General features: G+C 54.7%; 1 protein-coding gene across 1 annotated transcript; it reads right to left on the bottom strand.

Annotated features, from left to right (window-relative positions):
- Window positions 1–2,635: 2,635 nt before the first annotated feature.
- On the bottom strand, window positions 2,636–9,271 carry RAD51D (RAD51 paralog D). The gene is made up of 10 exons (XM_009287013.2): window positions 9,147–9,271; window positions 7,883–7,944; window positions 7,620–7,738; window positions 6,771–6,852; window positions 6,522–6,656; window positions 5,982–6,077; window positions 5,705–5,795; window positions 4,783–4,853; window positions 3,676–3,843; window positions 2,636–3,165 (listed from the first exon to the last, which is right to left on the bottom strand). Exons 1-10 carry the CDS (start codon window positions 9,226–9,228, stop codon window positions 3,082–3,084), a joined length of 990 nt encoding a protein of 329 aa, XP_009285288.1. The 5' UTR covers window positions 9,229–9,271; the 3' UTR covers window positions 2,636–3,081.
- Between the last annotated feature and the right edge of the window lie 2,613 nt (window positions 9,272–11,884).

Below are 11,884 nucleotides of genomic sequence, written 5' to 3'. Positions count from 1 at the left end.
GAGGGCAGCGCCGCCCGAGGGGCGCGGCGGCTCCGGGGACCGCGGGGTCGAGCCCCCGTCCGGGCAGCGGGGAGGGGGGGCTGGGGGGGGTCCCGTGTGCTTCGGAGGAGTTTCTGCTGTGTGCACGGGGGCTTAGCCTCATTGCACGGGAAGCGTACATATACATACAGGTACACCATATGTATCTACACAGCCATATATAGATATATACACACAGCCATATATACACAGACATGCACACACACCCCCCACGTGTACATATATGCACACAATACGTATAAACACACACTTATATATGTATTTTATACATATCAAGGGCAAATGAGCCCTCAGTGCCAAAAGGCATCCCCACTGCTTGGGGCGAGGGGTGCTCTGTCGGCCCTGGGACGGGTTTTATCACCTCGCTCCGGGCCTTTCCAGCAGTTTTCCAGCTGATTTAGGCAACAGGAAGGAGCAGGGAGAGGGGACATCCCCGTGCGCGCTGGCACAGCCAGGCCCTGTCTTACACGGTTGCAGAAATGCCTGTCTGAGCACGGACAGAAAGGCTGAATTAGGATATTTAGGTCAGAAACTCTTTTCAGCCTAATTTTATTATGCAAATTTAGGGCAAATCAGCGAGTAAGAAGTCAAGTTTTTCCAGATCGGGTAATAGATTCCCATAGCCTGAACCCTTCTGCTGTCCCCGCACCGAGCAATAGCCAGCACCCACAGCAACGCCTGCCCTGCGGCAACGCAGCCAGAAATTCAGGACGTCACCGTCACCTCGCACGCAGGCTGCCTACCTCAGCAGCAAACCCGGGAGCGGAGGAGCTGCCACCCAAAGCTCAGCTGTGCCCCGTATCACACCGTCCTCCCCAACCTATCCAGCTGTTTCCCAAGAGGGCATAAAACTCCGGCAGCTGCAATCAGCTGATTGCCAAGGAGAGAAAATCCCCCCAGGTCACGGCTATGCCCAAAAGCCTGGGATGGGTAGCTTTAGAGGAGCACAGCCCACACGTCCTCACCTTTCCCCGGTCTCTTCCCAACCGCCTGGCACCGTCGCCGTTGAATCACCGTCCCATGACTGTTCCCCAGTGACTAAGCAGAAGAGCAGAGTTTCTTCTGTCATTTCCTGGGGGCCACAGCAAAGCAGCACGCTGGGAGCACGGCTGGTCTCGCGCCAAGGCCGATGCAGGGTTCAAAGCGGGCTGTTCCCCTTCTTATCCTCTTGCTAGTTAGGGGAAGGAGACAGCAAGAAAGCCCCCTCGGTTCAAATATAACCAAAGAGGTTTCTATTTGGCTCTTCCCCTGCTCCACACTCCCCTGCGAGAGCTTTGCTTCCCCTACAGAACCTCGGGCAGAGAGGTAAAATAGTAGCGCAGAGTTTTGGTTGAAATTTGCATGTACCAGCTCTTTATTCACAGCTTCAAGAGACATAAGCTAAATTTTCTGCTTGTAAGGACCAGCCACATCAGCATGGGTCTCCAGCAGACAGGAAAACGATCCTCCTCCTTGCCCCAGCCAGCCAGGCTGCAATCACTGGGGCCAAACCTCCCCTCCCAAGCTTGGAGAGCCCAGAAATGCAAATAAATACACAACTTTAAAATACATTTATTTTTACTCAAAACTGTTTGATGGTACAGTTCATGTTGCTTTGGCACACTCCCCGCCTCGGGCAGGACCTGCTGGGAGCACAGCCTTTCCCACAGCCACATGCAGGGGGCTGCAGTGGCTGGGTGGCCACGATGGAGGAGCTGGGAACCTGTCCCGTAAATCACAGCCCTGGGAGCACCAAGAGCTCAGTTTTGCAGGAAGCACAGCTCTGGCAGACGGGCAAAACAAAAATCTGTGCTGAGACCTGGCACTGCCTCTTGGGAAACCAAAATATGCGTTCACATACCCCTTTTAGCTGCTCCTTCCCTACAGCAGCTATTTGCTCAGCAATACAGGGCTGTAACGGTGTTGTCTACGCTGGAGAAATTAGCCCAATTCTGGGTAAATCAGACTCCTCTTTGCCCAGCACAGCCTTAGAAGGTTCCAGGAGCTGTACTGCTGTGTTATTAGTTTAATGAGCGTGCCCCGATGAGTCCCAGCCCCCACAGCCTACATCAGCAGCCTTGGAAGTGCAAGCCGAAGCTCAGCTCACCTGCCAAGGTTTCTTATTAAGCAGAGGATGAGGGTGTCTCAAACATCTGGGATCAAGAGGAGAGGCCACACTCCATCCCAGCCTCCCATCTCCTCCCCAGCACTGCACGAAGCCTCCAGGAGATTGCCCAGAGCAGGCAAGAGCACCTAAAAAGCACTGGAGCAAGGAGAGATTATTTTAAACTTCACCACATGCAACTGAGTAGGTCCTTGAGCATCAGGCAGGGCCAGCTGGTGTCAGTCAGGACTCATCCACCCCAACTGATCCAGATCATAAGCTTCATCAATGAACAGCAATTCTTTATGCAGCACAGTAGTGCCCCAAAAATACCAGCAGCTCCCTACAGGGTCTGGTGTTACTCTGGGGAGCAGGTCAGATCAAGCATCCGATTATGTCCCTGCTCATCAACAGCCTGTCCCACCCCAGTCCTGCTAGGGACTAAACCTCAAAATTTTAATTAAATTAACAGCAGTTGCCATTAATTGAATTCCAGCTCTCAACAACCACAGCAGTATGCAACATCTTTTTATTTCTGAACCACTGTGGGCTGCCCAAGGATGATCAGAGCTCTGGGACCAGAGAGGGCAGCGAGTTATGGGGGGAACAAAACCACTGCGAGGAGTCATGGGTTTGTGCAGGGACATGCCAGCTGGTCCCAAGCCAACACCTTAGGACAGGGCTGGCTGTGCTGGTTGAAGACAAGCCTGCAGCAGAGGAGAGGACCTGGTTGTCACACTGCCCACACAGCCCAGCCACTGCAGGCAGCATCTGCTGAGGCAAGGAGATCTCCGGGGAACCCCACGCTCATTTTATCCCCAGCACAGAAGAACAAGAGCTTCTTCATGTTGGTCCTTCCCAGGGCTGCAGGACTCAGAGGCAGTCTGTAAAACCTTCAGCGTGCTTGCCTGCTTTTTTTGCAGCTCTCTTGGACCTTGACATTTGCTTTTCCGCCCGCATCAGAGTCCCTGTGTGGGTGTCACGGGGCTCAGCTCCTGCACATCACCATTTCCAGTATCCAGCTCCACCTGTATCCCCGTCGGCTGCAAGGAGAAACAGAGAGGAGCTTAACCTCATGCTACGGGGACTAAGGGCAAACCTGTACATCACTCCACCTGCCCCAGAGCCAAAAATCCCCAATTACATCCCCTTGAGGATTTCTTTCTGCTGGTGCCCTCATTTTAACTGGCTCTGCTGAACACAGAGATACAAACAGAGAATGCAATTTAATAAAGAAAGAACATCTTGCTCCAAGATATCCCCAGACACGCTTATTTAGCACATCCAGGATGTGTTTCACTGCCCAGCACACCACCACATACAAATCCATTTGGATCAGGCCACAGAGCGGGCTCAGAGCCAGGAGGCTCAGGCAGCGCTGCCCCGTACGTAGGCAGCATTCAAGCCAAAGTCACCTCTGCAGGTGACATGGGTCACCCAGTGAGGCCTGATCCTGCCCTACCCCCAGGAGGAGCCTCCCTCTGCTCCGAAGCCAGGTCCACATCACATAGCTTCTTCTCCATTACCAGAGGGACTGGTCCAGGGAACCTCACCTGCCGGGGTGACTTTGCCAAGGAAGCGACACGCTGCGTGGTGGTTTTCTCCCAGGTGGCTTCTTTGCTCTCCAGCAGCACCCGGGTGCTTGGCACAAAACTCCAGGAGCGGCCAAGGGCTGGCTTCAGTGGACCGGTGCTGCTGTCCCTTGTCACCTGGTTAGTCACCTGCAGCACAAACAGGCTTATCAGTGCCTGGGAAAAGCAGTGCCACGTGGTGTAATGAAACACCGGAGATCACCAGGAGATAATGGCCAGTCTGCTACTTCTATGAAGTTTTTTTCTTCTCCATCCTGAGCCCTCCTTCTTGGCACACCCATGCCATCCCCTCTAAACGTAGCCCATGCAGCTGTCCCAGACATGTACTCAGGTAGGAGCTCGCTCGTATCTGCAAGCTGCAGTGACTCCTGGTGCTGAAGCCACCTGCACAGTTTAACTTGGAGCCTCCAAGCGTCCTTCCAGGCACCCTGTCCTTGTCACTTTATCACTAATCAGAGCAAAGGGCAGGACTGTCTCGACGCCTTCCAGTGCCAGGTTCAGCAGACCACCATTTTCTGTTGTGGCCTTCCCAATTCAAACACATTAACTGTGGTCCCAGCAACCTGTCTGGGTGCATTGAAGCAAAAGCAATTGCTTGGCCAAGAGCTGGGGAAAATGAGAGCAGGGCCCCTTCCAGTTCCCAGCTCCTGCAGGATGATGCAACGCCCTGCAGTTCCTCCAAGGCAACTAAGCAAGAGATTACTTAGTAAGCTGGCCAGCCCCTTAAATGAATGGTGTTGTATCAAAAATAAATACAAACAACCTTTCAATCTGTCTGTACTTAACTCTACCCTTGCTCAATCGAGTGAATGACTTGTTGGCTGAGGACAGCAATAAAAGCAGGCAGCAAATCAGCCCTGTTCTTGCTCCACACTTGCTAGAACAACACATCTGTGGGCTGCAGAGAAGCAGAGCTACATCGGGGAGCAGAGCGCTGTGGGATACAGGTCTCTTGCTCCTGCTTAGCTGGGAGTGGGGTCCCCCCCTCCCAGGGGCTCCAAAGCCTCTCCAGGGCTCCTCGCCATGGCACACGCCAGCACGCGAAGGACAAGGCGCAGCAACACTCACCACAACGGCAAGGCTGAACTCCCTGGCCAGTGTCTTCAGCTCCCTGGCTAGCTGCATCATGATGGCCAAACCTGGAGAAGGACAAAGCATTTGGGTGTTTGGGGATCAACCCCCAAAGTGCATCTTGGAGGCAGGTGACATCTAGATTTGCATGAGCACTAGGTTTAGTGCCAGTGCTGGTGTTCACGGACACCTTCAACCCATTCCCATTACCAGCACCCCAACGTACCCATTGCACCTGCACACTCCAGGGCACCTCGGCCAAATGGATATGGCACAGAGAGACCAATCCCCACGTCGTCCTACACCCTCCTTTCCTATCTTAGAAGCCCGAGGCCAAAAAACCCTACAAAAGCACCAGGAGCTCCAGACAAAGCTGGCCAGATTGATTTAACAGGTACGGGACCACTCTCCAGCTCACAGCTTCATTTCCTATAGCCCATGGCTGCAAGGGGACCTCCTGTGATAGCACTGGCTGCCACCCAGGTGTGCAAGACCCTCTGGAAGGTGTTTGAGGGGCCTCCTTGGCATCTCAGCCAGCAGAAAGCCCCTCACTCCTGATTTATGGTCCTTTCTGGCAGAAAGAGCCTCAGGGGAGCTTTGCAAACTGTGCCAGCAACCACGATGTATCTGTGACACTGTAAGCAGAGGTTTTAATCTGTGAGCAAACAGTTCAGTGCCTCCTCTGTCCCCTGGCTGGGTTTCAGACCACCGGCATGAGCTTGCATGGCCACAGCCAGCTTGAACGTTTGCCGATAACACTGCAAACAGACTCCCCTTTTATCGAGTTGCAAAGGAAAAGCTGGGAGCAGTTGCACCCACATTCGTACTGCTCCAGCTCCAGGCACAGCACACATGGGAGGAAGATGCTCTTCAGGACGAGGTCTGCAACCTCATTGCACATCCTAGCGAAGCAGCTCACCCTCTGACTGCTTGCCACCCAGCAGTGGGTAAATCACAGCCGAGACAGAGTCGATCACCACGATCTTGAGAGGTCCCATGGAGCTCACGACCTGAAAGAAGGAGGCACCATGTGCAATGTAGAGAAACAAATCCAGCAGTTTTGGAGGTTGTGAGCTGCACTGAGGCTCAAATGTCCCTAGGACAGGGTGATTTGGTGTCACTCGTCAGGCACACAAGCCCTGCTGCCCTCCTTGCAGCACTGGGGAAGGGAGAGGGGCCCAGACCCTCACTCCTACCTGCTGGGAGAGGCGATCCCGCAGCTCCTGCAAGGCTCTCAGCATTTCATAGATGTCGAACACACGGACCACCTGGATCCGCTGCAGAGCCTCCAGCTGCAGCACAAAGTGGCATCACCAACAGCCTCACCCCCTCCAGGACTCCTGCCTGCATTATATTCCTCCTGCCCCAGCTGCTACCAGCTCTTCACATTTATACCGTGCCATGGAGTCAGGGACCCTTATTTCTTCCACATTTGCCTCCACCCCGTGAACACTGTTGTCCCCATTGCACTCATGGAAGAAGCAACGCGGACTGAGCTCAGGGAGCGAAAGCAGGAGCAACTACAGCAACCCCTCCCCTTCTCCCCAAGAAAAATAGTGCAGTGTCTGTCCCTGAGCACAGCACCCACCCGACCATGGGAGGAAGAGTTTGGACCCAAAACAGCCCATGGGGACAAAGGCAGAGCTGGACAGAAAAATCGTCTCTGGGGGTTGTCTGCAGGCAAGAGCCAAGGCAGTTTTAGTGCGAGTGGAGGGACCAGCTCCAGGGGAACCTGCCTGTTCTTCCTCATCCTCTGCCCGGGCTCGAAGCATCTGGTAGAGACGGGAGGCGGTGAACCCCCCCGTGGAGTCGAGAAACAGGACGTGCTGCCTGAGGCCAAGAGACACGCTGGCCGCAATGGCCAGGCACACCTGGAGAGGCAGGGACCAGGCGTCAGCCAGCCCTCCCAGATCCCTCTGCTTCACGTGCCTGAAGGCATCATCTTCACCCAGCCTGTCCTCTCCCCTCTCCTCCGTCCCACTCACCTGCGTCTTCCCACTGCCTGGTGCTCCCATGAGCTCCGTCACTTCCCCCGTGTACAGCCCAGAGTCCAGCAGCTGGTCCAGGCTACGGGTTCAACACAAGGTGGGATTATCAACACCCCTTCAGCCAGAATGGCAGGGGCATCAGGAAGCAGCAGTCCCCAGATATTTGTCCCTAGAGTCCCCTTCCCAAATGCAGACAAGTGCCTCAGGCTCTGCTCCTTCCCTCTCCACATTGTGGGCAACAGCAGATCTGCAGCGTGGGGGCTACAAGAGGACAGTCCCGAGCTGGAGAAGAGCTGTGGTCCTGGGAGCAAGGTTTGAATACCCAGGGTTTCTCTGCATAGTCACTGTAACAACCCAGCGAGGAGACATGGGAAAAGAAGAAATAAGGACATGCAATAGCATAACTCATTTCCATGCCTGATCTAGACAGTTTGGACCATCATCACTCACCAGTCCTCCCAGATCTATAACCCTCTCCTCCGGAGCCCTCGAGGGAAAGGCTGAAAGCAGCATGTTGTCTAGTCTAGAAGTGAGACACACAACCACTTCCCAAAAGGTGTGCAGGCTCTTGCAAGGACAACGGCAATGTCATTCCCTCAAGGGACACCAACCAGCTGGCTTTGCAGCCACAGGACAAGAAGAATAATCATCTCTGCTCCCAAAAGGCAGAGACAGGCTGTGGCTGGATTTTTTTTTTAAAACAGCTGCTGGAGATGGTTTGGAGACCACTGAGCCTGCTCAGGGCATCACCACATTGAAACCCAAAGCCTGCATTGGGCAACCATGGCCTTTTGCAGCAAGCCCAGCCCCGGGCGGACCTGCTGGCTTGCTGGGTGATGTACCCACCTTGGGCTCCCAGTGGGCAGGATGGCCGTGGAGCTCTTGAGCTCCTCGTAGAGGTCTGCTCCATTGGCAGGGAAGGCAGAGAACTGGGCCAGGAGCACACGTCTCACTGCAACGAGTACCTGGGGGGCAGAGACGCATCTGAAAACGGGACTGAGGAAGTCCAGGGCCGACAAGGTCCCCCCAGATAAGCCCATCCAAGCTGTGAGCTGAACAGCTCCTGAGCTCCTCGATTAACGTACCAGGACTTTGGAGTCACCCTTTACCTTGTAAGACAGGGAACACTTCTGGGCAACGTCCTCCAGGTCTGATGACACGAAGTCCACCACTGCAAATAACACAAGGGACAAGAAGTTGGAAGCCAAACCTGAACAGACCACGAACACCAAAGAGACGACCAGCGTAGACAAAACCTGCCTGTGGGCACCAACAGGCAAAATGTCTGTCCCCTCTGCCAACACTTCCAGTGGGTGGGCAGGATGCCCCACAAAATGGAGCATTGGAATTTTTCCTCTTAGATGGCCCCACTGCCCATTGCAAAACAAATTGTTTCTTGCAAGACAGATCAGGGAGAGAAGCTGGTAAAAATTTTCCCTATTTTGCTCAAGAGTACCAAAGTCTGAAGGGGCTAGTGACTGACCCAAAGTGCCAGCCCTGGGCATACCAGGAAGGGCTAAAGCCACAGAAATTAGAAGAACTAGTGGCCCCATCTCTGCTCCCAGGAACCACTCAAAGATTCATTTTTTCAGATAGATGTGTATGTTATTGGTTGAAAAAAATAACGGTAAAAAGCAGTTCTTATAGGGGAAACAAGGATTACAACATCCATGGCTCCAGCACACGCAGGATCTTACAGATCCCATTTAACAAGAATAAAATGGTGTTTTTCTCAGCCCTAATCCAATTTCTCAGAGCAAGTAAAGAATCCACCTGAAGTCTTTTCTTCCCCCCCCAAGAGCAGGCCTTGCCCAGGGTACAGTGTGCCAGGAGCTTGGGCGTTTTTCAGAGGGAAAAATACACAAACCCTCCCAAAATACCTTCTAAAAGCCATAATTGATCGTCCCTCAAAAAGCCTCTGCAGAGACCCCTACCATGTCCTAACACTCTCCTGCTCCTATGGAGAAGTCCTGGACTCATCATATCCACCCAGGGGGACCCAGAAGACATCCAGCAAGGAGGACACGGGAGGGATATTGCACCGACATCACCCTTCCAGGGTGTGGGGTGACGCGGGCACAGGGACTGGAGCTGCAGCCCCCCAGGCTCCTGCAGTCAATGCCCAGCGTGCTCATGGCAGACAACCTGCGCCCGCTGTCCTTTTCTCTACGGGGCTCTAAGAAAACTCCCCACTGCAGCTTCTGGGCTGCAAGCCAAAGCCACAGAGGCAGGAGATCTTTTCCCGAGGCTGCCCCACAGCCCAGACCACTCAGCCTGGCAGATGGGTCCTGCACGGGAGGAGAGTGCAGTGCCACCCCAAAATGTGCAGGGAATGACATTCCCCAACCCGAAACCCCGCTGCCGCCCCATTACCCGTCCTGATGCCGTTCGCCCTGAGAAGCTGGATCATCTCTTCGGTGAGACCAGGGCAGAGCCCAGCCCGCAGGACCACCATGTCCCTGGCCACCCCCAGGACAGAGCACCGCGGGGCCAGGAGAAGAGAGGAGACCTGCGGAGGAGATGGGAGAGTGGATTCGGCACTGTCCTGACACAGATCACACCCCACATGTGCAGCAAAGCCACAGCCTGCTCCCAGAGCTGTGGACACTGGGGAAACACTACCCAGGCTGTGTCTGGGATGGGTGGTTACGGTGAGTGTTTAGTCTCCCTTTAGTGCCAAACAGCCCCAAATTCTGCAGGCAGGCGCAAGCAGGCTGGCAGAGGGGCACTGCCATGGCTCAGCCAGTAGCTCCTGCTCACGGGGTGCCACAGCGGGCGAGCGCATCCCCATCCCGGCTACCTTTAACAGAGCCCTGCGGGGCAGACGCGCCCACGTGAACACAGAAAGCCCCACGCCGCGTTTCCCACCCCATCCTCACCACCCTGCATTCCCTTTGCACCCCAAATGCACCTCCTGCTCCCCCAGGCACCCGAAGCCAGGCTGCCCCAGGGCCCTGTCCCCGTCCCCCCGCTGCTCCCCTTCCTGCTTCCTGCAGGCAGCGGAAGGGCCGGGCAGGGCTCATATTTGCACTCCCATCTAGTGGCTGCACAGTCAGGCTCCAGCCTCACATTTAAACCCCTGCGCAACCGCCAGCCCCTCCGGCCACCACACTCCCCAGCGAGGGGCTGCACAGGATTTTCCTTCCCTGGTCCTTCACCGGGCCCAGCAAAGACCCTGCAAGCAAACGGGTCTCCTGGTCCTGCCTGGTGGGAAGCGCTGCCAGCCTCTGCCTGCAAACACCCCTCTGGAGCCTCTTCCCTCCTGGCTGGCCCCAGCGAGGAAAAACTTCTCCAGCTGCTGACACCCAGGGGTCCTTCTGGAAGTGCACACAGATAAACGGGGGTTTTCGGCTCGCAGCACAGCCCGATACCAGCAGAGACACTGGGGGAGCACCTGGAAGAACCAGAGCCTGCTCGGGAGCTGCAGCAAACCTAGAGCAAAGGAAACAGAAATGGGAGTTCCTCTTTATCTATAGCAACTCCCCCAACCACCAGCTGTCTTTAAATGACCGTAGCCCAGGTGCCAGCAATGCCACGGCTCCCGGGCTCTATAAATAACAGAACCAGAGCCTGGGCTGACTGGTTTTGGGGGCAGGTGCTGCTGCTGGAGAAGGCTGGGGAGAATCAAGCAAGCTAGTTTAAAAATTGAGACAGGCTGAAGAAATAGGAGATAGAGGCAAGGCTACTCGAGTCTTTTCTTACAGGGTTCTGTGTGTTTCTGAGTAGGGCTTGTTTCACTTTTAAAAGTATAGCTTGTGTTCAGAGCTGGGTTCTCTGCTGCTGGTGTGGCTGGGCAGACCCATGGTCCCCTGCAGAGCTGACAGGGTCTGAATGCTTGCTGGGAGAGCAGCTGATGTGAATAGGAAAAAAACTTTAATTATAATTTCTGAAGTTATTTCAGAGATGAACCTGAGCTCTATACATGTACTTCAGCTGCCTTAAATTTGCATTAGGGGTTTTGGGGGGCAGCTCTAAAAGGGACTGTATACAGCTTTACCCTTAGGAGAAGGTCTCTAATGCTGTGTTGGAGAAAAGCTCAAGCCCTGGGTGCTGAGCACAGTTACCTCTGCAACCCTGCTGTTGATCTAGAGATACTGGAGCTCATCCTGGGGTTTTCTGGAGGGTAATTTCACCATGGACCTTGCCAGCTCTCTGCAAGGTCCTGGATTAGAAGGTGGCTTGGAGCCACGAGGTAAGGTGGGATCCCAGGACTGGGTTTGGTTAGACTCGTCAGCCGATGCTTGCAGTTGGGGTTGCAGGGTGGAAAATGAAGCTGCATGGGGGTGGTCTTCGCTGCCCTGCAGGTGGGGAGACCGCTGTCCCCGAAAGGGGCTTGCTGCAGGGGAAGCCCGGGGACTGTCCCCTTCCCTGGCCGCCTGGGACGTGAATCTCGCCAGGAAAAGCTTTTTTTTTTGCTTTCTCAGCCGAGGCCTGAAGAGGGCCCCCCGCACTCGCTGCTGAGGCTGCCGGGGCGGGGAGCCCGGCCGCCTGCCCTGCTAGCCCCTCCGGGGGCTATCAGGGAGCGCATTTACACATCTGCTCCAGCTGCAGAAAGGCACGGGGATAAGGTAACTCCCGGGGCCGGCACCCCCGTCCCGGGCAGCTGCTCTTCTTCCCTGCTGGTGCGGTGTAATCACCGATACCCCGTCCCAAAAACGTAGACTAAGGGGAGCTCAGGTCACTCTTAGCTCTGTCTCGAACATTAGCAGCAACAAACACAATTTTTTGTAACTTAGTTTATTTGAAGTACCTGCAGCGCTGCTGCTTGTGAAAATGAAGCCTTTATTCTGGGTAACTCGAGAAAGGCTGTGCCATGTCTTATGAGGAGCGGCTGAGGGAACTGGGGTTGTTCAGCCTGGAGAAAAGGAGGCTGAGGGGAGACCTCATCGCTCTCTACAACCACCTGAAAGGAGGTTGTAGTGAGGTGGGGGTCGGTCTCTTCTCCCAAGTAACAAGTGATAGGACGAGAGGAAATGGCCTCAAGTTGCGCCAGGGGAGGTTTAGATTGGATGTAAGGAAAAATTTCTTTACTGAAAGAGTGGTGAAACATTGGAACAGGCTGCCCAGGGAAGTGGTTGAGTCCCCATCCCTGGAGGTATTTAAAAGACGTG

The sequence above is a fragment of the Aptenodytes forsteri genome, unplaced genomic scaffold (genome assembly GCF_000699145.1).
Source record: "Aptenodytes forsteri isolate BGI_AS27 unplaced genomic scaffold, ASM69914v1 Scaffold188, whole genome shotgun sequence".
Taxonomy (NCBI): Eukaryota; Metazoa; Chordata; class Aves; order Sphenisciformes; family Spheniscidae; genus Aptenodytes; species Aptenodytes forsteri.
The sequence above is the reverse complement of the archived record's forward strand: the minus strand, read 5'-3'. Positions and strand labels throughout refer to the sequence as shown.

Coding starts and splice junctions, on each gene's coding strand:
- RAD51D (XM_009287013.2), bottom strand. CDS start 9,228: ATGGTGGTCCTGCGGGCTGGGCTCTGCCCTGGTCTCACCGAAGAGATG. Junction 6,853..7,619: donor CTGCCCACTGGGAGCCCAAG/GTGGGTACATCA, acceptor TTGAACCCGTAG/CCTGGACCAGCTGCTGGACT. Junction 5,796..5,981: donor GGGATCGCCTCTCCCAGCAG/GTAGGAGTGAGG, acceptor TCCTTCTTTCAG/GTCGTGAGCTCCATGGGACC.